At 43.2% G+C, this 25075-nt stretch overlaps 1 protein-coding gene across 1 annotated transcript in view; it reads right to left on the bottom strand.

Annotated features, from left to right (window-relative positions):
- Positions 1–24610, bottom strand: part of IFT88 (intraflagellar transport 88) — a 154925-nt gene extending 130315 nt beyond the window's left edge. Inside the window, exons 1-5 of the mRNA XM_082245252.1 lie at positions 24370–24610; positions 12295–12410; positions 8745–8807; positions 5296–5352; positions 1204–1257 (exon numbers count right to left, since the gene is read on the bottom strand). Coding sequence (XP_082101378.1) covers positions 1204–1257; positions 5296–5352; positions 8745–8807; positions 12295–12384 — 264 coding nt within the window. The 5' untranslated portion in view covers positions 12385–12410; positions 24370–24610. The remainder of the gene's footprint in view (positions 1–1203; positions 1258–5295; positions 5353–8744; positions 8808–12294; positions 12411–24369) is intronic.
- Positions 24611–25075: the final 465 nt, after the last annotated feature.

Below are 25075 nucleotides of genomic sequence, written 5' to 3'. Positions count from 1 at the left end.
GATTATACGGTTCTACTATGTAGGACCGTTGATCACTGTTCCTACACCTCAAGCCACAGCCAATCACAGTTAGAATCACGCCCCTAGGGACACACATAACCCCTCCCTCTCAAAAAAAGTTAACCCCTTCTCTGCCAGTATAATTTTACAGTAACAGTGCATATGTATAGCACTGATTACTGTAGAAATGTCACTGGTAACCCCAAAAGTGTCAAAAATGTCAGTCAAGAGTCCGATCTGTCCGCCGCAATGTCGCAGTACCGCAAAAAAAAAAAAAATTGCAGATCGCCGCCATTATGCGTTAAAAAAAAAAACAACAGAAATGACAAAAATCTTCCCCTTTGTTAGTAACCTTTGCGCAAACCAATCAAAATACGCTTTTTGCGATTTTTTTTTTACCAAACATATGTAGCATAAAACAAATTGGCCGAAAATGTTAAAAGATTTTTACATTTTTTTTGGGGAATTTCATATAAAAAAAATGTGAAAAATATTGTTATTTTTGCAAAATTGTCGCTCTTTTTTTGTTTATAGCGCATGATCAAAAAAATCACACAGGTGATCAAATACCACCAAAAGAAAGCTCTGTTTGTGGGAAAAAAAAGGACGTCAAATTCATTTAGGTACAGTGTCGCACGACCGCGCAATTGTCCGTTAAAGTCACGCAGTGCCGAATCGCAAAATAGGCCCTGGTCGGAATGGGGGTAAAATCTTCCGGGGCTTAAGTGGTTAAAGTTGCACTTCTGCGTGTAAAAAAAACAAGATTTTTGCTTGTTTTACAAACTTGGTTTTATTTATAAAAATGTTATCACAACGGCTAAATCTGTGTCTGTAGTGCGTGTTCAAACCTCAATATTATGACCAATAACGTTATTCGATTTTTTACTCCAGGGGTATATAATGAGTCTGGCAATTCTAGAGAAATGCCTAAATAATGCATTACAATTTACCTAAACCCTTTAGATTTTAGTCAACTATAATACGACTAAAACAATTCAGACGACTAAAATATGACTAAAACTAAAATGGCCTTTTAGTCAAAAAAGACTATGACTAAAACAAAATTGAAATGTGAACACTGAATTATCAACACTGTTCTCCACACCAAGATTCACTGTAAGGTCTAAGCAGAGCTATTATATGAGATATTATTATTACGTATAATTGAGATTCTTTTTTGTAGTTTGCTTTGTCACACAATACCTGCAGAACTCCAGTCATAGGTCTTCCTGTTAATGAAGTCAGATTCGCTCTGGGCTGAGGAGAACAGAGACAATTCTATAGGTTAACAATCTCGAACTCTTTGGTGACATAGAAGTCAGTTCAGTTAGTATCACATGTGCTTTCATGTATATTTAATGCATGGGTTAAATATCGCATGTATTATCAATTCACTAAAAAACATTACTTATTTAAAAAACACATTTATTATTCTATTTTAAAATATTTAGCACTTCATTTAGGATTTTTTAACAATGATTTTATCTGCATTTTTATGCAGGCTGTACCACTGCACCAGAGTGAGAATGATTTCCCAGTGGTGCAGTGATACGAATGAATTACATTCCTGGGCTGGCAACATTGCATTTCTACTCCGCCTCACACTGATGCATTATATTCTTTTCAGTTGCTGGCCAGTGCATGGTCCTCTTCTCCTAAAATATTAAGTGTATGTCTCATGAAATAAATAACACTTTTTTTTTTTGTCAATTAAATTGACTTTAATGAAATTTCACTTTCTGCTATAGCCGTTAGAGATAATCACTGTCTTCTCCTGGCGGGGATGGCTGGAGTTCAGTTTGTTAAGCCTCGTACACACGCGTCGAAATTCGGCCGGGAATTTTCGTCCGACGACCGATCTGCCGATTTTCGGCTTGTTAGTATGATGCTTCCGACAACCGACTCCGACTTTTCGGCCGAAAAAAATTCTGGTGTGCAGGCTATAAAATTTTTGTCCACCGTCAAAACACGTCCGATTTTCGTGCAGTCAGTACAGATTTCGACAGGGAAAAATTCTATGAGCAAGACTGGGCATGCTCAGAGAAGAAAGAACACAAAGAAAGCAAACCAACACATGACATCACTTCTGAAGTACAATTTTGTTGGGCGAGAAAATTCGTGTGCAGTCTAGGCACATTCCATCCAACAAAACACAACTCTGGACAAGAGATGGACGACCGGTCGGCGGAAATTCGTTGCATGAGTACGAGGCTTTAGTCTAGTCCTTCTAAATCTACTCTCCCCAGACTGATAACGCTGCTGTCCAGAGGTGCTCCTTCAATGGAGTGGAGACACCCTAAGATTCAGTTCACGTATATGCGAATGAAATGCCTTTTGAACAGCAGTCGCATGACATGTGAACCAAACCGGCTTTCTTTGGAGCCAGTTCACATATCTGTGGGCCAGCCGCAGTGCGTTTTTCAAAAGAGTCCTGTTCAGGTGCGATTTCATATGTCATACACTTATCAAATTTGCACCTGAATCGGTGAACAAAACCGCACCGGACTCCTCTGAAAAATCGCACTGAAACCAGGTCTAAGACAGGAAGTGGGAAGTAAAAATAAAGGAAAAAAAGCCTTAAAACTAATGCAGCCACCACATTTAAAGAGGTTGCAAACCCATAAAAATTATTATTATTTTTTTTTCAACCTGAAAGAGAAACACATAATGAGCTAGTATGCATCCTTAGAATGAGCCCCTGCCGTGCCACCCGCTTACCTGTATGACGGGCGACATGTTCAGTCGCCCGTCTTCCGGAAATCGCGGCATCCGGCCATCTGATTGGTCGGAGCCGCGGTGACGTCACTCCCGCCTACGCGCAGGTGCAGGCGGTCACGGCACGGAGCTCTGAAGGAACGGCACCAGCGGCCGTTCCTTCAGAGCGCATGCGCCAGTGATGTCACTGGCTGCATGTAAGGTAAATATCTCCTAAACGGTACATGTGTAGGAGATATTTACAGTACCTATAGGTAAGCCTTATCATAGGCTTACCTATAGGTAAAAGTTGCAGAGGAGGGTTTACTTCCTCTTTAACCACTTGCCGACTGCTCACAGTATATTTACTGCGGCAGTCGGCCCCGGCCAGGCAGAGTGACGTAGGTCTACGTCGCTCGCCTGTCACTCTTTCTAGAGCCAATAGCGGGCGAGCGCGCGCCCGCCGAGGCGCGCGCCCGCCGAGGCTCGTTCACGGAGGAGTGCAGGAGTGTGACTGGCGGACCCGATGTCCGCCGGTCACACTACGATCGCCGGTACAGCGGGAGAAAGACAGAGCGGCTTATGTAAACAAGCCGCCTGTCAGTTCTCCCTGTGTAAAAATGAAGATCAGACGGTTCTACTATGTAGAACCGTTGATCTTTGTTTTTACACCAATAGCAATGTCCCACTACAGTTAGAAGCACGCCCCTAGGACACACTTAACCCCTCCCTGTCCAATACAGTTGACCCCTTCCCTGCCAGTGTCATTTTTGCAGTAACAGTGCATATATATAGCACTGATTGCTGCAGTAATGTCACTGGTACCCCCAAAAGTGTCAAAAATGTCAGTCAAGGGTCCCATCTGTCCGCCGCAATGTCGCAGTACCGCAAAAAAAAAATCGCAGATCGCCGCCATTACTCGTTAAAAAAAAAAACACCAAAAATGACAAAAATCTTTCCCTTTGTTAGTAAACGCGATAACTTTTGCGCAAACCAATCAAAATACGCTTTTTGCGATTTTCTTTACCAAACATAAGTAGCATAAAACAAATTGGCCGAAAATTTTAAAAAATTTTGATTTTTACTTTTTTTTTTGGGGGGAATTTCATATAAAAAAAAGTGAAAAATATTGTTATTTTTGCAAAAATTACGCTCTTTTTTTGTTTATAGCGCATGATCAAAAAATCGCAAAGGTGATCAAATACCACCAAAAGAAAGCTCTGTTTGTGGGAAAAAAAGGACGTGAAATTCGTTTAGGTACAGCGTCGCACGACCGCGCAATTGTCCGTTAAAGTCATGCAGTAAAAAATCGCAAAAAACCCCCTGGTCTTTTAGCAGGAAAATCCTCCGGTGGTAAAGTGGTTAAGCATTTGTAAGCTGCAATATAATACATTTTTGTTTTTGGGTTTAATACCACCTTAATTAAATATGTTTTCTAGATAAAAAATAAATCGACATCTAGTCTGGGTGGACTGCCGTATTGGTACTATATGTATGACTACACTCATTTGCTATACATTCCAAGAGGGCGTTGCTGGCCCCTTAAGCTCGGTTCACATTGGTGCGATGAAAACCCTGCAGGTTTCTGCATCAAATCCGACTCACAGGCAGTTCACACTGCCATATGCAAAACGCTGGAAGTGTCAATACAAAGTTAATGACACTCCCAGATCGGTTCGCATATCGCAGTGCGAACTGTCAATTCAAACACCTATGCGATCCGATCTGGTGTGGACCAAAAAAAACATGAGTTTGGTTTTCGAATGCGATGCAAATTCAGACATACAAAATGTATGGCTGAATTTGCATTGTACAGACAATGCTTGTGTTTTGCACAGCAGTGCGCTCCGAATCACATGCCATGTCTTCCATCGCACCAATGTGAACCCAGTCTTAATGTTACCCCTGCTGCTATGTAACTAGTCATTGAATGCTATAGTTGATTGATTCCGCATCCAGCCCGCAGATGGGATATCTTTTCCCAAGTGCTACACACAGATATTGTAGTTTTGACAAAGATTTCCTTTTTTTCTCCTGGTTCGTCAGGGGACCAGTCTTCTACTTTGGACATGGGATCACCCATTCTGTCTTGCTATACTCATGCTTCTTCAGAGACCGGTATCATCTGATGTAATGCATACACACATACAGGTCTTGCCTTCTTAAGTACACTTTGAACAGAGTTCCTAACATATGGTTTGCACACTGTTAAGTATATGAAGGCAACCTTAGCAAATTTGAAAACTGTCTACCACTGAATTTGTGTGATTGCCTTATTTACGGTACATTCATACTGCTGGATTGTCTGCTTACAGTGAGTGTCAGATTTGGTACCGGTCATTCGCTGATGGAACCTATCATTTTACAACTTTGATATTTAAAGTGTTTTTTCTTTTTTCTTTTTTTTATACTTTACTGTTTTCTGAAAATGTAATCAATACTGATTATGCAAAAAAATAAAAATACAATTCAGATCAACTCTAATTCAGAGCATGCCTCCACCAGTATATTGCTAATATGAAATATTCAACTATAGAAAGAAATAAAATATCTGATACTAGAAATTGTAAATGGGAAGTTTTAATTATAAAATATACTTACTCCAAATCCAGTCATCAAAGGACGGCCAGCAGCTGTCCCTGGGACTTTAGCTGTACCCTGTATCAGACAAATTACCTTACGTGTGTTATATACAAGGCAACAGACCAATTTTATGCAGAACATTAGCAAACAGGCATGATCCTTATAAAACCAGTAAGTGGTACAAATTTAACCAAGACCAGTTCTGGACATTGCTTAGTCACGTTCTAAGGAATATGCTAGTACAAATATTGTAGATACATACAACATATTAAAGTAATATACAAGCTAAACTATTTTGGAGTGATTTTTTTACACTTCCTAGACTCTTCCCTAATTATTTCAAACTAAAGAAAGGTTTGGCTAGAGCCCCACTTTAAAGCTATATTGCCCAAAGAGCCAGAAAGAAACGTAGTAATACAGTTTTAACATATTATATAGTTTTATTCGGAGGCATAACTAGAACCTTCAGGGCCCTGGTGCAAGAAACCATTAAGAGCCCCCCGGACCCCTGGCAGGGGCCCTTCCCTTCAAGCCTGGGGCTCTTCCCACTGATCCTGGGGCCCTTTACTCTCGTTGCGGGACCCTTTCACAAGTTCTGCAGTGGGCTCCCTTCCTGCCATCTTGATGCCTCCCCACAGTGGTGGAATGCCAGGGCCCGGTTCAAGTGTGGCCTTTGCGATCCTGGAAGTTCCCCCACTGGTGTCAGTAGTTTTTATTTTTTGGTATTTTAATTGTATTATTTTTTATCATTTTATTCTATTTATTTACAATGTCACTGACTATGACTCTGTCCATCCAGAAAAGGAAGGAGCTGCTAAATTACATATTTACCGACCCCTTCCTGGTTCTCTATTGTAAAACATTCCCTGCTGCAGCCAGCAGGAGAGGGAAGGGTGCACAAGGGGGGGGGGCACCAGGGGAGCACACAGGGGCCCAGAGACAGCAGAACACAAGTGAACTGGATAGGAGGAGTGACGGGGGCAGCATACCGAGGAACCAATCTCCTCCATTTTCCTCCTGCAGCTACAGGAGGAAAAAGGAGGACAGTGATCTCTACATGCTGCCCCGCCCCGCCCCTCTCTTATCCAGGTGTACAGGGGAGTTGAACAGGCCCCCTGGAGGATGGGGCCTGGTTGCAATTGCAACCACTGCAACCCCTGTAGTTACGCCCCTGATTTTATTATTATTACCTGCTACAGGTTGCAAAAATGCTGCTGGTTTTGCCAAAGAATTAAAATTGCAAGGAGTCAAAAGAGAGTGATCATTTTACATTTTAATGTGTGCCTTAATAAAGTCTGCATTTGTTTTGTAGTCAATTACAATTTTTTAGCCTTTCACTGGGTACAGTCTGGTTGGTAAAAGTTGGCATCAACCATCTCTGGCACTGCTCCTGCCATATCACAGAAGCAGAGCTGTTTTTAAAGGATAAATTCACCTTTTGTAACATGTTACACCCGTATTCAGGGTGTAACATGTTACTGTTGCAACAGTCCTCACATCCCCCCTCCTGATCCCCCATTGTGACAGTAAGCGGGGGATCTTGTCCCCGCACTCGCATTCAGAATTTTTAAAAAAAACATTCTGCCCACCCGGCTGCGTAATTTATTCACAGAGTTCTGTGAATGGCAGAACTACAAGTACCAACAGTCCTTGCAGATGTCGGCTTGTAGTTCTCAATTAACTACTAGGGTGCTGTTGAGTGCTCTAGGTAGTTCACTGAGTCTTCCTGTCTGAGTGTAACTGCCTGCCCGTACGAGGTACGAAGACACACCTCACACAGACAGTCTGCAAGAGCCCTGCATTGCACCCACGATCTGCTGATTAGGGGTGCAATGCTTTGCAGGCTCCTTGTTAAAACAATTAATATATGCAATTTTTTCTACCTGCAAAAAGATGTGCATTTATTATTTTTTTTATTACAAAGGTGAACTTATCCTTTAAAGTCTAACCATACCTATAACTTTTCTTTATTGTACATTGGAGAAATGGGTTAAAGCCATTGCCAGATTTTTACTGTTATCTGTGTCCCCATTAGGGGACCTTAACCTAATCACAGGAATAAAGATTTGCTATCTTATAGGGAACATGTATGGCTGTTAACTGTATATAAGTAGTACCCCTTTACCTTTTATTTTGAATTCCACACTCATAGCTGTATATTCTGCAGAGTGAACCTAAGGCACTGTGACTATGACTGTTAGTCTAATACATTTTGGAGTGAGATTTAGTGGTGTCACTATTGAGCTGCTCACTGTTCTCTTTGCTGGTGTGTAAGCTGTACCAAGACCTGCAGTGCAAAGATCTCTGTACTTTTGCTTCAGTCAATCTGTGGATCTGTGTTTCCTACACCTCTCCTGCTTCTTGAACATTACCCCACCAGTCATTAGATCACAGTCATCAGGGGGGCATCTCTGACTTAAGAATGACCACCTCCTTACAGAGACACACTGCAGAACAAGGCATAGAAAAAAATCTGTAAAAAAAATAAACAGATGCAGGGAGGCCACAAACATTTAGGAGTTGTAAAGTCAGAAGGTTTTTTAGCTTAATGCATTCTATGCATTAAGATAAAAAGCCTTTTGTGTGTAGCAGCGTCCCCAGCAACTCCTAACACTTACCTGAGCCCCATCTTGCTCCAGCGATGTCCATGAGTCCCTCGGCCATCTGGGACTCTCCCTCCTGGTTGGCTCCCATGGCCGTCAATCAAAGTCAGTTAGCCAATCAGGGTTTAGAGGGGGGGACAGGACCAAATGGCAGTTTTGTGTCTGATTGGACACAGGGATCTGCAGCTCGGTGTCCCCATAACAAGCTGCTTGCTGTGGGGGCACTCGACAGGAGGGAGGAACCAGGAGCAGCGAAGAGGGACCCAAGAAGAGGAGGACCTGGGGCTACTCTGTGCAAAACCAACTGCACAGAGGAGGTAAGTATAACATGTTTGTTATTTAAAAAAAAAAAAAAAAAAACAGAGACTTTACAATCACTTTACTTGTGACCAGTATTTTGCTCTCTGCTTGGATTTTTTGAGTTTGACAAGAACATCAACACATTTAATTGAGTGAGTGGGTAAAGGTTAGTTAGTCCTTAAATAATATATATAAATATTTTTTTTTAACACATGAAAAAGATGATAAAAAAGATGTTGTCATGTTAGACGTCCATACTGCTTGGAGCTTTATATGATCTAGGGCAGTGATGGCGAACCTTGGCACCCCAGATGTTTTAGAACTACATTTCCAATGATGCTCATGCACTTTGCAGTGTAATTGAGCATCATGGGAAATGTAGCTCCAAAACATCTGGGGTGCCAAGGTTCGCCATCACTGATCTATGGGGTCAGTATGGCAAACAGGTGGTTGGCACCTTGCCAGAAGGATAGAGCAAACTTTTAAAGATTTGGCTATTTAGGAGCCAAGTGAAATCAGATATCCATTAACATTAAATGAACATTATGATATTGCTCAAAATACCGGAGGTCTTCGTCCATAACTTGTTTTTAAAGCTTGCTGAAAAGCCACATCGTTCTCCAAATCCTGAAAGATAAAACAAAAGCGAGTGTAAAACCTGCCATTCTACAGAGCGGTTCTTCCCTAATTTTCCCCACTATTTTCACAATTCACCTTAAACATCAAAGCTATAAGAGCTGGATATAGAAGTTGATCAAGCTCTCATGAGCTGCATCCATTGTCTTTCCAGTACCATTCTAGTAATGGTTAAAGCGCAACCAAAGTCTCCTTTTTAAATAATGTGAGCAGGCAAGCTCTTTATTGCAGAAGAGACATGCAAAGTCTCTTCTGTAATAAAATAGACCTATTTGGCTGCTGCCAGCCTTCTTTAGAATGTACACTGAGCTGTGCAACACTCAAAAACCATAAAAATCATAGTGCCAGTACTTGTAGCTTAACTCCCCCCCCAAGTATTTTTCCTCCTTTTATCTGTATTGCTGGATTACCTTAAAAACACATAGTCACCCACACAGCGAATCCAGCATTGTCCCACTGTGATTCGCTGTTTGGGTGCAATAGCCTCACACCGCCATCATGGTCCTCTTAAGCTGGCTGCCTCCACTGACTTCTTTTTTTTAATTCTTTTTATTCAAGTTTTTTGCTTAAGTGCAAAAAACACAGTAGCAGTGGCACAAACATAGCTACCTTATACGACCACGCAGAGCCAACACAAATATTACATTACCATCAATAGAAGGTGGTGATTACATCTCTATGTAACAGGCCATCTATCTATGCTACAGGCACCTGAACAATGCTAATCCTAAACTTTCATATGAGCCTAGGATTGTTGACTTAAGACAACCAGCAGCCGATGACATGCAGGATGCCCGCTGGCCTTCCCTCTGGCTGCTCTGTGTGCCTGGGCTGGCCACCTCCTGGGAAATGTGACATGAGTATCCAAGGTGGCTTCAAGACCAGGGACAGAAGCGCCGTATACATTTCTTTGCCCACAAATCTTCCTTGTGTAGAAAATACCAAGAGACTACATATAAAATTCTGTCAAGGTGGTACCAAACTCCCTCTGTTCTAGAGTCTAAGTTCCCTGGACACAGCTCCTCTTGGAGATGCGGAGCCCAGCTCGGTACAGCATTTCATATCTTTTGGTACTGTCCAAATATCCAACCTTTTTGGCAAAAAGTTCTGCAGATTTTTTCCCAAAATAACAAACTTCTCCCTTTTTGACAACCCTGCGGCAGTGTTTCTAAACCTAACCCCTATGTTTAGAAAGAAATACCATAAGTCACTACTAAAACATTACGCTAGGGTGTGCATCCCCAGTATGTGGAAAAGCCAATCTCCACCTACCATCTCTCAATGGTTCACCAGGGTAAAGGATATCCAACACATGGAGCACTTGACTGCTGCTCTTAGAAATAAAAGTGAGGAGCACAATGCGCAATGGCTTCACCGGGACTTGTTTTACTATCCAGAGGAATACTTATCATTATCCTAACCTGCTAACATTTACTGCATTGGATTTGATTTGAGGTGCTGTCGCTCCCTCACATTTGCCCCATCATTCCGTTTTTTTTTTTTTTCTTGCCCCCCCCCCCTCCAAAAAATCTCTTTTTATCTCTTTATTCTATTTTCACGTCTTCCCTTTTTCTCCAGAAAACCTTTTTAAAATATTATTTTATTCTTTTCTAAAATAATAAATAAATAAAAAAGGTTTCGGTGTGCATTGGCATCATGGGTATGACCATTTATGGCCTGAATACACGATTAGAATATCGCCCGATCATTCGACCACCGACTTTTGAAAAAGTATTTGTTGGTGGAAAACATTGCCAACATACACGGCCTGAATATCGGCCGACCGTTGCCCGCCGACCATCGAAACAGTCGAATCGAAAAATCTTTCCAGGCATGAGTGATGACGCTATACAGATTTTAAATGAACGACCTCAACACCAACGTATAGAATATCGTTCATTCGCAAAAGAGACGACAGAATTTTTCGGGTTTATCAAACGGTATTTTTCGTTCACAATATCGATATCGCTCATTGATGGCTGGGCATTAACGAGTAGAATATTGGTCGATCGCTCACTGAACGGAAATTTTCGGCCGATTTTCTTATCGTGTATTCGGGCTAAAAGAGGCCATGTGTACAGACTCCTGAACCTGTTTTGTTTTCTTACTAGCCGCTACCTCAAGATGTATGTTTATAGGACTCAATGAGGTTCCATACCTTTTATCTCAAATATTAGTTCTAATTGGGAAATAAACCCATATGATGCTAGTGACTCATTTCTCTTGCAGCACAATTTTCTGTTCGGCTAATGTTTGTTTTTCATGGCCTATATGTACCCATTCATATTATCCTGTCATGTTGTGTTAATTTCCTGAATACCTTTAAATAAAGAATAAAAAAATAAAAAAAGACCAGGGACAGGCAATTCTGGCCTAGGCCAGATTGACGCTGAATGGGGAAGGGCGGGAAACATCAATAAACACAAAAAAAATGGCTTTTGTTATTGCAAGTAGGGTAGGGTTTAAAGTGGAACAAACTCCCTTGGGAGTTAAGTAATCGTACACATGCAAACTCTAAAGTCCATCTAACACCTATTTTTTTTTCTTTTTCTTTTTAGAGTGATAAAAAGGCATTTTCAAGGCAAGCTGAAATATTAAATGCCTTAAAAAGAAAAATAATTTCCATTTTTTAATGGTAAATGCAGCTAGAGAGATGGGTTTTTCATGTTCCATGCTATAAAGTATGGCGGCACAGTGGTGTAGTGGTTGGGCGGCACAGTGGTGTAGTGGTTGGGCGGCACAGTGGTGTAGTGGTTAGCACTTTCACCTAGCAGCAAGAGGGTTGCTGGTTCGAATCCCAACCATGACACTACCTGCCTGGAGTTTGCATGTTCTCCCTGTGCCTGCGTGGGTTTCCTCCAGGTACTCCGGTTTCCTCCCACAATCCAAAGACATGCTGGTAGGTTAAATGGATCCTGTATAAAAAAAAAAAAATGGCCCTACTATGTATGTATGTGAGTTAGGGACCTTAAATTGTAAGCTCCTTGAGGGCAGGAACTGATGTGAATGTACAATGTGTATGTAAAGCGCTTCGTAAATTGACAGCGCTATATAAGTACCTGAAATAAATAAAATAAAATAAATAAATAAAGTACTGAAGGGAACTGGAGGGACCGAGCAGGCCTTTTACATCCTATCCATAAGCACCTGAAGATAGATCAATGTGTTGTCAAACTAAAGGGCTGTAGGTAGAGCAAGGTGTGCCTATCCACCGATGTGTCCATCAACTGCATCAGCATCTACAGCATCTATAAGCAACTACAGAAGCCGCAAACGTGACAATGCCACAATGATTTCACTGTGGAAGCGTTGTCACCCTATCTAAAGACGTACCAGTCCAATTATTTTATTGGCAGGATCAACAGGTAGTTACAACATATTCCAGATATTGGTATGGACAGCCTACATCACATATGTAAATCAAAAGTGTGACTATAGTTCTACTTTCATGAATTATGGCAACCCATTGGATTCCCACCTCAGTGTCATAGGCTGGGTTATATTCATTGTATCCAGAATACAGATCCTCTTCATCCTCCTCTGGTACCAGGTGAACATGTTGCATCATGATGGCGTCGGCTCAGGAGCTGGCAGCTGTGCAGGAATGATACAAAAACAGAAAAAAGTGAACACCATAGAAACAGTGGGCTCAATTCACAAAGTGGTATTTCCCTCTTTAAACTTTGCGGTAAAATATCTCACAGCGTTTTTCAAAAATGTTTGCAATTCACAAAAAAACGATACTAAAAATAAGGCATGGAAGCTAATTATTCTAAGATTCCTTGATATGTGTTTAAATAAAGAGGTTTGTCATGTCCATAATATATTAGAAGAACCAATTGTGAGCAACAATTCATCAACACCCCTCATTGACTAGAAAGATAGACCCGTAAGGTAATATTTTATTTTAATTTTGAAACAATCTTAATAAAAAAACGAATAAAAAAAATGTATAAAGACATACATGGTTTGAAAATACCAATACAAAATAAACAAGTACGGAAAACATACGACCATTAGAGGTGTGTCGTCGTTACGTCTATTGCCATACATGTGTGAGAACACCTGACATGTTTCAGAATATTTGTATAGAGTCCTTCTTCAGAGGTGACACACTAAGTAACGGATTCTTCCAGAATAAAACACTTAACTAAATGTCGGATTGTTTGATCCTTCCTTTTTGCTATTGTAGACATCAGGGGACCCCAAACTATGGCCCTCCAGTTGTTCAGGAACTACAATTCCCATCATGCCTAGTCATGTCAGAGTTTTACAATGCCTCATGGGATGTGTAGTTCCACAACAGCTGGAGGGCCGTAGTTTGGAGATCCCTGGTATACATTATTTACTTCCTCACAGATTACACATCTGGCTGTTGGGTATATGGATCTCTCGTCTACCCTGGGGTCCCTGCGATTGTAACTTTGTCCTCCCTGGTGCCTGTTGGCCGATATATGTGAGGGATTCCCTACCATGCAGACCCATTCGGCAGCAACTATTGGCTATCCAGCCCCATTGTGCAATGTAATTGTATGACTATGTTAGTATAATGCAGTCTGTATAATTTGTATATTTATATGTTTCTGAATGTGAGATTTTCATATATGTGCCTAATATACCTATTGTATAATAGAGTTGGTTGGTGATTCTGTTACTAATGGGTTACATTTTTTATTCTAGAAGATACCGTTACTTAGTGTGTCACCCCTGAAGAAGGACTACACAAATAATCCGAAACATGTCAGATTGTCTCACACATGTATGGCAATAGACGTAACGACACACCTCTAATGGTTGTATGTTTTCCATACTTGTATATTTTGCAATGAGTATCTGGTTCTATTTTGTATTGAATTAATCAAATCATGTATGTCTTTATACATTTTTTTATTTGTTTTTTATTAAGACTGTTTCAAAATAAAAATCCAATTTTATCTTACCGGTCTGCCTCTCTAGTCAATGAGGGGTGTTGATGCATTTTTGCGCACAATTGGTTCTTCTAAAATAAGGCATTGCGGTATTTCATCGAAATGTGTTGTATTTATCGCATTAAACCATTCAGTATTTTCTCTCATGCGATATCAAGTGGGATGGATACAGGGGAGAAGGATTAGAACCCCTGTCAGTTTTTATTGCTAATAAAGAAGTAAAATGGTCTAAACCAAAATATGCGACTCACTAAATCAGTGCAGTCCCTGCAGCATTTGTATTAACCACTTAAGCCCCGGAAGATTTTACCCCCTTCCTGACCAGGCCCTATTTTGCGATTCGACACTGCGTGACTTTAACGGACAATTGCGCGGTCATGCGACGCTGTACCTAAACGAATTTGACGTCCTTTTTTTTCCCACAAACAGAGCTTTCTTTTGGTGGTATTTGATCACCTGTGTGATTTTTCGATCATGCGCTATAAACAAAAAAAGAGCGTCAATTTTGCAAAAATAACAATATTTTTCACATTTTTTTAATGAAATTCCCCAAAAAAAAATGTAAAAATTAAACATTTTATAACATTTTCGGCCAATCTGTTTTATGCTACATATGTTTGGTAAAAAAAAAAAAAAAATCGCAAAAAGCTAACTAACAAAGGGAAAGATTTTTGTAATTTTTGTTGTTTTTTTTTTAACGAGTAATGGCGGCGATCTGCGATTTTTTTTTTGCGGGACTGCGACATTGCTACAGTAATCAGTGCTATACATATGCACTGTTACTGTAAAAATGACACTGGCAGTGAAGGAGTTAACTGTATTGGTGAGGGAGGGGTTAAGTGTGTCCTAGGGGCGTGTTTCTAACTGTGATTGGCTGTGGCTACTAGTGTAAGAACAGAGATCAACGGTCCTACATAGTAGAACTGTCTGATCTCCATTCTTACACAGGGAAGAATGACAGGCGGCTTTCTTTACATTAGCCGCCTGCCTTTCTTCCGGTGTAACGGACGATCGCAAGTGCCTGGCGGACATCGGGTCCGCCGGGCACACGCGCAGGGGGGGTCCGTGACCGCACTCGCTCCCTAGAGCCTTACAGGCTAGTGAGGTAGCCCTACGTCGCTAGCCTGTGAGGGGCTGACTGCCGACGTAAATAGTCGTGGGGCGGTCGGCAAGCGGTTAAAGGAGAAGTCCAGTGAAAACCTAACTAGCCACATTCTAAGACTATTCTATCTAACCTTGTAAAGCAAAAATCACTATACTTACCTTTTCTACACCCGATACGGTCAAGTTTAAAAGACCCCAAACCCCTCCAATGCACTTCAAAGTATTCAAAACTCCGAAATCGTCATTTTTGAATACTGTCAGTTTTTTTATATCAGCGTCGTTAGCAGCCGAGTAAACCGGAAGGGGCGTAGTGACGTCGCTTCCGGGTTACTTGATCAGAGACCCTATCAAAGCTTAATCAGTCTTTGTTCGGGACTCTAACCAACCGGCAGACGTGCGTGCCGGCTGGTTGCTCGGGTCTCCCGGTGGGACGGGAGACTCGGACAGAGCAGCGGAAAGTGGCAGGAGGGAAGGAGGGACGTCAACCCTCGCTGGGATAACGGCTGAGCAGCTGCTGAGCCGCATCGGGTCTTATCACCAGAAAGCCGACCACAGGCATCAACCCGGTACAAACACTTCTTCAATCCAACCTACGGGTACGTCGGTTTGCGGGAGGTGGATAAAGCAGAAGTTCCACCTTTGGGTTGAACTCTGCTTTAAGTTTGGAGTGATTGAGAGCTTTGCAGTAAATGATGTATATGCTTGTATATACCCAAAAAGTCTATAAAAATCTGGTGAAATGACTGGAGAAAATGGATAGATTTTACTACATGTAATGGGGTGGATTTACTAAAGGCACATAGACTGAGCATGTACAGTTGCTCCAGAGCTTAGTAAATGAGGGGGAGCTCTGCTGACTTCCATCATCCAATCATGTACAAGTAAAAATGCTGTTTATTTTATTTTCCTTTCATGTGATTCGGTATTCTTTGTAAAGTGAAGCTTTACCTATAGGCAAGGGAACTATAGGTAAGGAAGGGTTATATCCTGTCAGTTTTTCGCCGTCTGTGTCCCATTGGGGAGATTTGCCTTCACTTCCTGTCCCATAGACAAAACAGGAAGTGAGTGGATGTCCCTACAAATTAACCGATTGGCCCAAAATCACATACCGGTACGTCATTTTACTCAAATGGTTGTCCCGGGGGTTATGCCTGCAGCTTCAGATATCACATCGGTACAATTTTTTAGAGCCAACGGTCGGCTTTCTTGTAATAAAAACCGATTCGGCTAAGCAGCCGCTGGGCTGTTATTTCAAGCAGCGGAATGGGACGTTCCCCCCCCTCCCACTGGGAGACCCGAGCCACCAGCCAACACGTCTGCCAGCTGGTCGGAGACCGGAACAAAGCCGGATTCGGCTTTGATTGGGTCTCCAATGTAGTAACCCGGAAGCCATGTCATGACGTCACTTCCGGTTTACGACCCCAGATCCCTCCATAAAGAGCACCTGTCACTGCCTAATACTGTCATAAGGGACGTTTACATTCCTAGTGACAGCAATAAAAGTGATCAGAATTTTTTTTTTTTAAAGGGACAATGTAAAATAAATAAATAAATAAATAAGAAGCCATGCCATGCATGAAGGTAAAAAAAAAAAAACTTGAGCCTTTACAACCATTTTAAAGTGGTTGTATCCCCCTGTGTAAAAAAAAAACCTGCAGGACAATGGTATAATGCATAGCATACTAGCACATTATTAAAAACTTGCCTTAGAACGAAGCCCCTTGGCGTCTCTTCCGGGTTCGGCGGCTCTGGCACTGTGAGTGGCCAGAGCTGCGATGACGTCACTCACGCATGCGCGCAGGAGTTCACTTTCTGGCAAGGAGCCGGAAAGGAGCTCTAAAGGTCTGGCAGGATACGCCAGACCTTCAGAGCGCATGCGCCGCTGGTGTCAGCGGCTGCATGCAGGGTGAATATCTCCTAAACCGTGTATATATGACTATATAATGAGACCTTTCTAATAGGGTTAGCAACAATTTAAATTCCACATTATACAATCTAATTGAACAATCTTTATCAAAAATGTATCTACTTAAAGAGGAGTTTTGTCCGGTGAAAAAAAAATTAATTAAAGTCAGCAGCTACAAATACTGTAGCTGCTGACTTTTAATATATAGACACTTACGTGTCCAGGATTGGATCGGATCGGATCGGATCGGATCAGCTGTCAGGTGCTGTCGCAGCCATTTATCATAAGGCAAACCAGCAGTGAAGCCTTTCGGCTTCACAGTCGGTTCCCTACTGCACATGTGCGAAGCGCATTGTGCTTTATAATTGACCTGGTGGCGGGGGAGAAGGAGGGGGGCAGAACTTCCGAGGAACAGCGCCGCGGCGCTATCTCCCAGGAGTGGGGAAGGGTACATGTCTAAAACCGCTTGTGACCGCCGCACGACTATTTACGGCGGCAGTCGGCCCAGTACAGGCAAAACGGCGTAGGGCTACGTCGCTCGCCCACGAGCCTCTAGGGGGCGAGCGTGCGCCGCCGGAGGCATGCTCCCGCCCCCCGCTCGTTCCCTGCCTTCCCCGCGCGAGTGACCGGCGGCTCTGATGTCCACCGGTCACTCGCGATCTCCCGCTGGAGAGGGAGAAAGGCAGGCGGCTGATGTAAACAAAGCCGCCTGTCATTCTCCCTGGTTTAACAGCAGAGATCATACGGTCCTGCTATGTAGGATCGTATGTCTCTTTGGTTACATAAAAAGCCACGCCCCTTTACAGTTAGAAGCACGCCCCTAAGGACACACTTAACACCTTAATCTCTAAGTTAACCCCTTCCCTGCCAGTGTCATTTTTACAGTAACAGTGCATATGTATAGCACTGATTACTGTAGTAATGTCACTGGTACCCCCAAAAGTGTCAAAAAATGTCAGTCAAGGGTCCGATCTGTCCGCCGCAATGTCGCAGTCCCGCAAAAAAAAAAAAAAAAAAAACGCAGATCGCCACCATTACTAGTAAAAAAAAAAAAAAACAATAAAAATGACATAAATCTTTCCCCTAGTTTTTAGACGCAATAACTTTTGCGCAAACCAATCAAAATACGCTTATTGCGATTTTTTTTTTACCAAACATAGGTAGCAGAAAACAAATTGGCCTAAAATGTTAAAAAAAAAATGATTTTTACTTTTTTTGGGGGGAATTTCATATAAAAAAATGTGAAAAATATTGTTATTTTTTCAAAAATGTCGCTCTTTTTTTGTTTATAGCGCAAAAAGTAAAAATCGCACAGGTGATCAAATTCCACCAAAAGAAAGCTCTGTTTGTGGGAAAAAAAAGAATGTCAATTTCATTTGGGTACAGCGCTGCACGACCGCGCAATTGTCCGTTAAATTCACGCAGTGCCGAATCGCAAAATAGGCCCTGGTCTTTGAGCAGGAAAATCCTCCGGGGCTTAAGTGGTTAAAAAACAGTTACATTCCTGGAATGCCAGGATTGCTAACTGTCACATTTGCTTGTGTCCTCAACCTAACTGTCAAACCATCAAATGGCTGGTGTCATAACTGATCACATGAGGCACCATGGCAGTTGCAGATCAAACAGAAGCAGCTTCCTTGGCTGTAAAGGATAGGAGGGCTTAATTCTGCTTTAAAGCTGTCAGCAGATTGGCCTCTACAAATTAGGCAGTGCAGAGCAACTAAGCATGTGCAGAGAAGGGTGAGACAGTATCTTACTGGATTTTAAACACTATAGACACTTATTTTTAATGTTTTACATAGCTATACCTGCAATAGGGACCAGCCTGAAGTGACCTAGCAGGACTTCATTGTGTGACTAAAGTTCCACTATAAAGCTGACTTAAAACTACACAATCTGATTGCACAATCTCCTTTAGATCCACCACCAACTATGCAATGTAAAGAATGCAATGCTGGCCATAGAAGGATTGAAATTTGACTGGTCGATCCATCTATGGTCATTCCCACTTATAAGAAGTTGTTCTAAAGATCAACATTTATTGATTGAAATGTTTGATCATTTACATCAGGGATATGCAAACTGTGGCCCTCCAGCTATTGCAAAACGACAAGTCCCATCATGCCTCTGCCTCTGGGTGTCATGCTTGTGGCTGTCAGAGTCTTGCTATGCCTCATGGAACTTGTAGTTCTGGTGGGCCACAGTTTGCATATCCCTGATTTACATTCTATCAGTGCCCGCAGCGCTGCACTGATCAGTGTATTCTGACAGTTCCTGCTGTCAGAATACAATAGAACTGCGGGGATCATTCATCCACCTTACTTCGGTGGATGGTGGAAACCATTTTTTTTTTTCGATCAGCTCTCTGGCCTGTCTGATTGGATCCAAATTGACTGGGAAGACTCCCTTCTCATTGGCTTACCTTTACATAGGCTATCCCCCCTTCAGTTCATCATAAATGCTGCTGCCATATTCACCTTACAACCTGCTCAGCGTCTGCTATCCCTCTCTGCAAATCCCTCCACTGCCTTCCGCTCACCTAACAAATGAATTCAATATACTAACAACAACTTACAAAGCCATCCACAACTTAGCCCCCAGCTACATCACTAATACCCCATACACACGTGCAGATTATCTGCAGACTTACCAAAACCATATAATATGAGGTCAAACCTAAACACTTTCAATTTGTATGCAATCCGGCAGGCCCTTGCACTACACAGAGAAGGTAAGTCTGCAGACAAAAGTCTGCAGATAATCTGCATGTGTGTATGGGGCATAACATATGAAAAACAACAAATACCACAGCGCAAACCAGGAAGAGAAAAACACTTTCTCTGAATGTGTAAGTGAAATAAGTAGAATTTAAAAAAATTATAAACTAGTATCCAAAAAATTACTGGAAATACAAACCATAAAATATCAAGCATGTGTACAGTGAAAATTCATGTGCAAAAAATATATATATAGTGCAAAAAAAAGATTAAACAACCCAATTAATTAAAAGTGCAGAAAAGCAGCATGTGTCCAGTGAAGAAATATATTTTCTCGTGCCCCAGTGCTCTCTTCTAAACAAAAAGTGCCGATCTGTGCTTCCTTGTGATTCCCACCCCCTTATGTGAATGCATTAACCAGACTACGTGGACCCCTTAGCAATATTGCATGTGGGTCAATCGGGCTTAAAGCGGTTGTATCCCGCTTTTTGACACTTTTACCTACAGGTAAGCCTATAATAAGGCTTACCTGTAGGTACAAATAATATCTCCTAAACCGGCACGGTTTAGGAGATATTTACAGTGCATGCAGCCGCTCGCGCGAGCGGCGCATGCGCTCTGAAGGTCCGGGGGGACCTTCAATTAACTTGCCGGGAGCTTGCCGGAAAAATCACTCCTGCACGCATGCGCGGGAGTGACGTCATCGCGGCTCCGGCCAATCAGCGCGCTGGAGCCGTCTCTTCCGGCCAATCAGCGCGCCAGAGCCGCCGAACCCGGAAGAGACGACGAGGGATCATGGCAGCGCCCGCATCGATGTCCGGGGGTCCGTGTCGGGGCTTCGTTTTAAGGTAAGTTACACATAATGGGCTAGTATGCGATGCATACTAGCTCATTATGCCTTTGTCTTGCAGGTTTTTTTTTTTTTTTTTATAGGGTTTACAACCGCTTTAAGACTGGTAAGGATAAGCACTTTTCTTCCTTGGTGGTCACTCAGGGCCGGACAGATATTTGAAATAATATTGATCCCCCACTGATCATCACTTTTGTAAATCACTTCCCCATACTTTGGGCGATGAGGTGACTCGGGGGGGGGGGGGCCTTCAGGTTGGTCCCAGAGCGGACTGGCAGCAGTGCCCGGCTGTGACCTCTCCTGAGCACCATTTTCCCTTTGAACAATCAGAACGCGAACGGTCCTAGTACTGGGGGGGTGTCTGAGTGGAGTGGAGGGGGGGGGGTGTGTGTGCAATCTGGGATCAGACGCTCAGGTCTATAGGGAGGGAATATTAACCAAATCGTTCTCTTCATTCTTCCTCCTGCTCTATAGCTCCCTTGTCACCTCCTCCCATGCTTACCTGCAGGTCTTCTACTGAGCATCTTCCATCCTATGGATCTCCCTACCCCAATCTATCTCCTACTCTGTTTGTTTTTAGACAATCCCTGAAAACTCTCCTCTTCAGTGAAGCCCATCCTACCCACCATCTAACAACTGTACTTCCATTTTCTCCATCAGCTCATCCCCCACAGTTATTACCTTTTGTATCACTTGATCCTCCCTTCTAGATTGTAAGCTCCGAGGATCGATCCCCGCTGAGCAACACGGATCCGCCTACGGAGGCGGACCGTGTGAAAGAGGCCTTAGTCTTGGTTCACACTGCTGCCACCTGAGAGCTGTGCGACTTTGCCAGGCGATATCAGGGAATGCCTGGGTAATTTTCCTGTAATGTCAGATCCAAATCACATCTATTAAATCAGAGCTCCACCCAAAAGGGGAAGCTCCACTTGTTTTCACCCTCCACTGCCACATTTTGCATCTTTTTGGGGGGGAAAGGTGGCGCAGATACCTGGTTTTGACAGTTACCCACTCCCACTTCTAGGTAAGATCGCCAATCTACGACATTTCCGCCCCTCCCGCTGCCTTCTGGTACACACACAGGTCCCAGAAGACGGCGGGACCATTCAGAATGTGCAGCGAGACTCGCACATGCGCAATAGGAAACAGACTGCGGCCTCAAGACTTCGCTTCCTGTTTCCCTTACTACAGATGGCGGCGGCGCCTGCACCCGAAGCCGATTAACGAATCAACTAGGAGTGCCGACATCACAGGATCCCTGGACAGGTAAGTGTCCTTATATTAAAAGTCAGAAGCTACAGTATTTGTGACTGCAGACTTTTCTTTTGTTTCTGCTTTAAGATGAGGATCCGACTTCCATTAAAGTCTATGGGAACAAGTCAGGTGGAAGTCGCCTTAGGCCAGTTCAACTTCACACCATAGAAACGCAGTCCGGATGCATTCCAGATGCTTTTCTGCGTGCGCATTTGTGATGCGTTCCAGTGCAATTTTTAACCCTCTTTATTCTTAGCCTTAAAGAGGTTGTACACTCGTTCAAAAAAATTTTTTTTTTCTTACAACCTGCAAGAGAAAGACATAATGAGCTAGTATGCATCGCATACTAGCTCATTATGAAATACTTACCTTAGAACGAGCCCCCGCCGTGCCGCTCTCTTACCTGTATGACGAGCGACATGTTCAGTCGCCCGTCTTCCGGGATCGCGGCATCCGGCCATCTGATTGGCCGGAGCCGCGGTGACGTCACTCCCGCGCACGCGCACGGGAGCCGACGGTCACGGCACGGGGCTCTGAAGGAACGGCACGATCAGCCGTTCCTTCAGAGCGCATGCGCCAGTGACGTCACTGGCTGCATTAAAGGTAAATATCTCCTAAACGGTACATGTTTAGGAGATATTTACAGTACCTATAGGTAAGCCTTATCATAGGCTTACCTATAGGTACAACTTCCTGAGGAGGGTTTACTTCCTCTTTAACCACTTCATCTCCGGAAAGGTTTTACCCCCTTAATGACCAGGCCATGTTTTGCGATTTAGCACTGCGTTGCTTTAACTGACAATTGCGTGGTCGTGCGTCGCCGTACCCAAATACAATGGATGTCCTTTTTTTCCCACAAATAGAGCTTTCTTTTGGTGGTATTTGATTACCTCTGCCGTTTTTATTTTTGCGCTATAAACAAAAATAGAGCAACAATTTTGGAAAAAAAAAACAATATTTTTTACTTTCTGCTATATAACATTACCAAGAAAAAAAATGTAAAAAATAAATTTTTTCATCAATTTATGCCAATATGTATTCCGCTACATAATTTTGATAAAAAAATTCCTAATAAGGGTATTTTGATTGGTTTGTGCAAAAGTCATACAAACAATGGGATACATTTATGGAATTTTTTTTTCTTATTGTTTTTTACTAGTAATGACGGTGATCAGCTAGTTTTAGCAGGACTGCAAAATTGCGGCAGACAAATCTGATACTAAGTGACACTTTTTGGGGACCAGTGACACCAGTGCTAAAAAAAAAAAAGCAATGTTACTGTATAAATGACAGGGAAGGGGTTAACACCACGGGCGATCAAGGGGATAAGTGTGCTCCTAGGGAGTGCTTTCTAACTGTGTGGGCACCGGATGTACTAAACTAGAGTATAAGGCTCCATTCACACTACCACGACTTGTCAGGCGACTTGTCAGCCTGACAAGTCGCGGTCCCTCGCGGTCCATTGACTGCTACAGGAGCCGTTCTAATAGGAGCGACACAAGTCGCTCCAACTTAGAAAAAGGTCCCTGTACTACTTCGGGGCGAGCTCGGAGCGACTTGCATAGACATTCATTATATGAAGTCCGTGCAAGTCGCACCGAAGTCATGGTGCGACTTGCACGGACAAGGTCGCCCCCGAAGTCGTGCCGTTTCAGTGTGAATGCGGTCTAAGAGAGATCGGTGTTTCAGCTAAGCTAAAACAAAAGATCTCTCTCTTCTTCTGTGACAGAACAGCGATCTGCATTGTTTACAAAAGCAGACTGACGTTCTGTCATTCGCCTGCACAATCGCGGGTGGCTGGCGGCAATCGCAGCCGCTGGACCGCTGATTGGCTCCTGCTGTGTCTAATCATAGCGGGAGTGGCGCTCTGGCGGCGCGGGCACGCCCCTGAGAACCCGTGCACAAAATCACGTACCAGTATGCGATTTCGCGTAGCTGTGCTGTCCTGCCATAGTCTTTATAAGCGATGGGCGGTCCGGAAGGGGTTAAATAAGGACATGTGTGTTGCAGTGCGTTTAGGTGCCTTCCAGTGCGTTTTTGATGCATTTTACAGCGTTCCAGTACAGACCAGGAAAAATGCAGCATGTTCTACTTTTTTTTCTGGAACTGGAAGGCACTGGTGTGAACTGTGCCATTGGAAACCACATAACCTTCTTTCCATGCATTTTTGATGCAGAAAAAAACGCACTGGACTGGATGTGGTGTGAACTGGCCCTTAAAGTAGTACAGGAACCTCTTCTAAGGTCGGAGCGACTTCAGTAGTGCTAAGACCGCTCTCATAGACTTACATGGGATTTCCCATGTCACGCGACTTGGGGTCTCACGAGTCAGATCCCAAATCGCAGCAGTGTGAACTGAGCCTGAGGGCTTATTTACACTTGTGATTGGGGTGGTGGTAAAACCCTGTGGCCGATTTGACCCTCAACCACTTCCCCATTGGCCACTGAGGCACATGCCACGGGGGCGATTGCTGCATGACTGCGACAAGAATGATATCCCCAGCGATACCGCCTGCAGATGTCACCCATACAAGTGAATGGGTTTGTGCTGCTTGTAACCACACACAATGCACACAGCGGTGACACAATTGTCCATCTATTGCTATCTGAAGAGTGATCCCAACATGGATCGTACTTCAAAGGTATAAAGAAGGCCTTAGAGATAGATAAATAGACCATGGTGTCAGTCAGAAATTATTGAGGTAACCTCTGGAGGAACACTGGGGTGACATTCAGCCCTTGTTAGGAAAGGCTGACCACACTGAGCATGCCTCCTCTGAGGAATCTCCCCGTACCTGGCAGCAGCGATCGCACTATCCCTCTCTCTGCTCCGGATCACACATCAGTTTGTTGCTGGTAGCCTGAGAGCTCCTAGGGATCCGGACCCAGCATGCACCGCGCACACAATCGCTGCTCGCCGATTGGTGGAATGGCTCATGACATTCGGAGAATCTGCACGCTGCATGGGGTTGCTAGGTAACCCGACAACGAACAGAGTCTGACAACCTAAACCAATAAGGAGCGGGAGGGGTGTGGCAAGAAGAGAAGCGGAAACGAGGGAGGTAAGACACATGGTGACGTCAGGGCGCCCTCATTACCTGTGTGTGTGTACTAGGGTTTGTACTGTACTGTGCTGGAAGGAGGAGGACGTGTAGTCCCACAGAGAGGGAGCACAGTGTTATGTCTGCTCAGGGGACACTTCTATTCCGTGTGTGTATGTGTCCTGTTCCTCCTTCCCATCTACAGAGCTGTGCTGTGTGGCCTTATATATGGTTGGTAAATAGAACTGTGTGTGTTCTAATTGCACACAGAGATGGGGCCCATTCACACCAGATATACACCATATCTTCTCTAACACGTAGGCCAAACGATTCGACAGCTGGCTTATTCGTTCAGTTCAGACCCCTGCACTGCATAATTAATTGTTTTTTTTTATTGAATTACACTACATTGTAATGTGGGGAATATGATGAACAAATCAACACTTTGGTAAAGTTAGAA

The sequence above is a fragment of the Pelophylax lessonae genome (assembly GCF_965119305.1).
Source record: "Pelophylax lessonae genome assembly, chromosome: 2".
In the NCBI taxonomy this organism is placed as follows: domain Eukaryota; kingdom Metazoa; phylum Chordata; class Amphibia; order Anura; family Ranidae; genus Pelophylax; species Pelophylax lessonae.
Note: the sequence above shows the minus strand (reverse complement) of the source record. Positions and strands in the feature narration are given on the sequence as shown.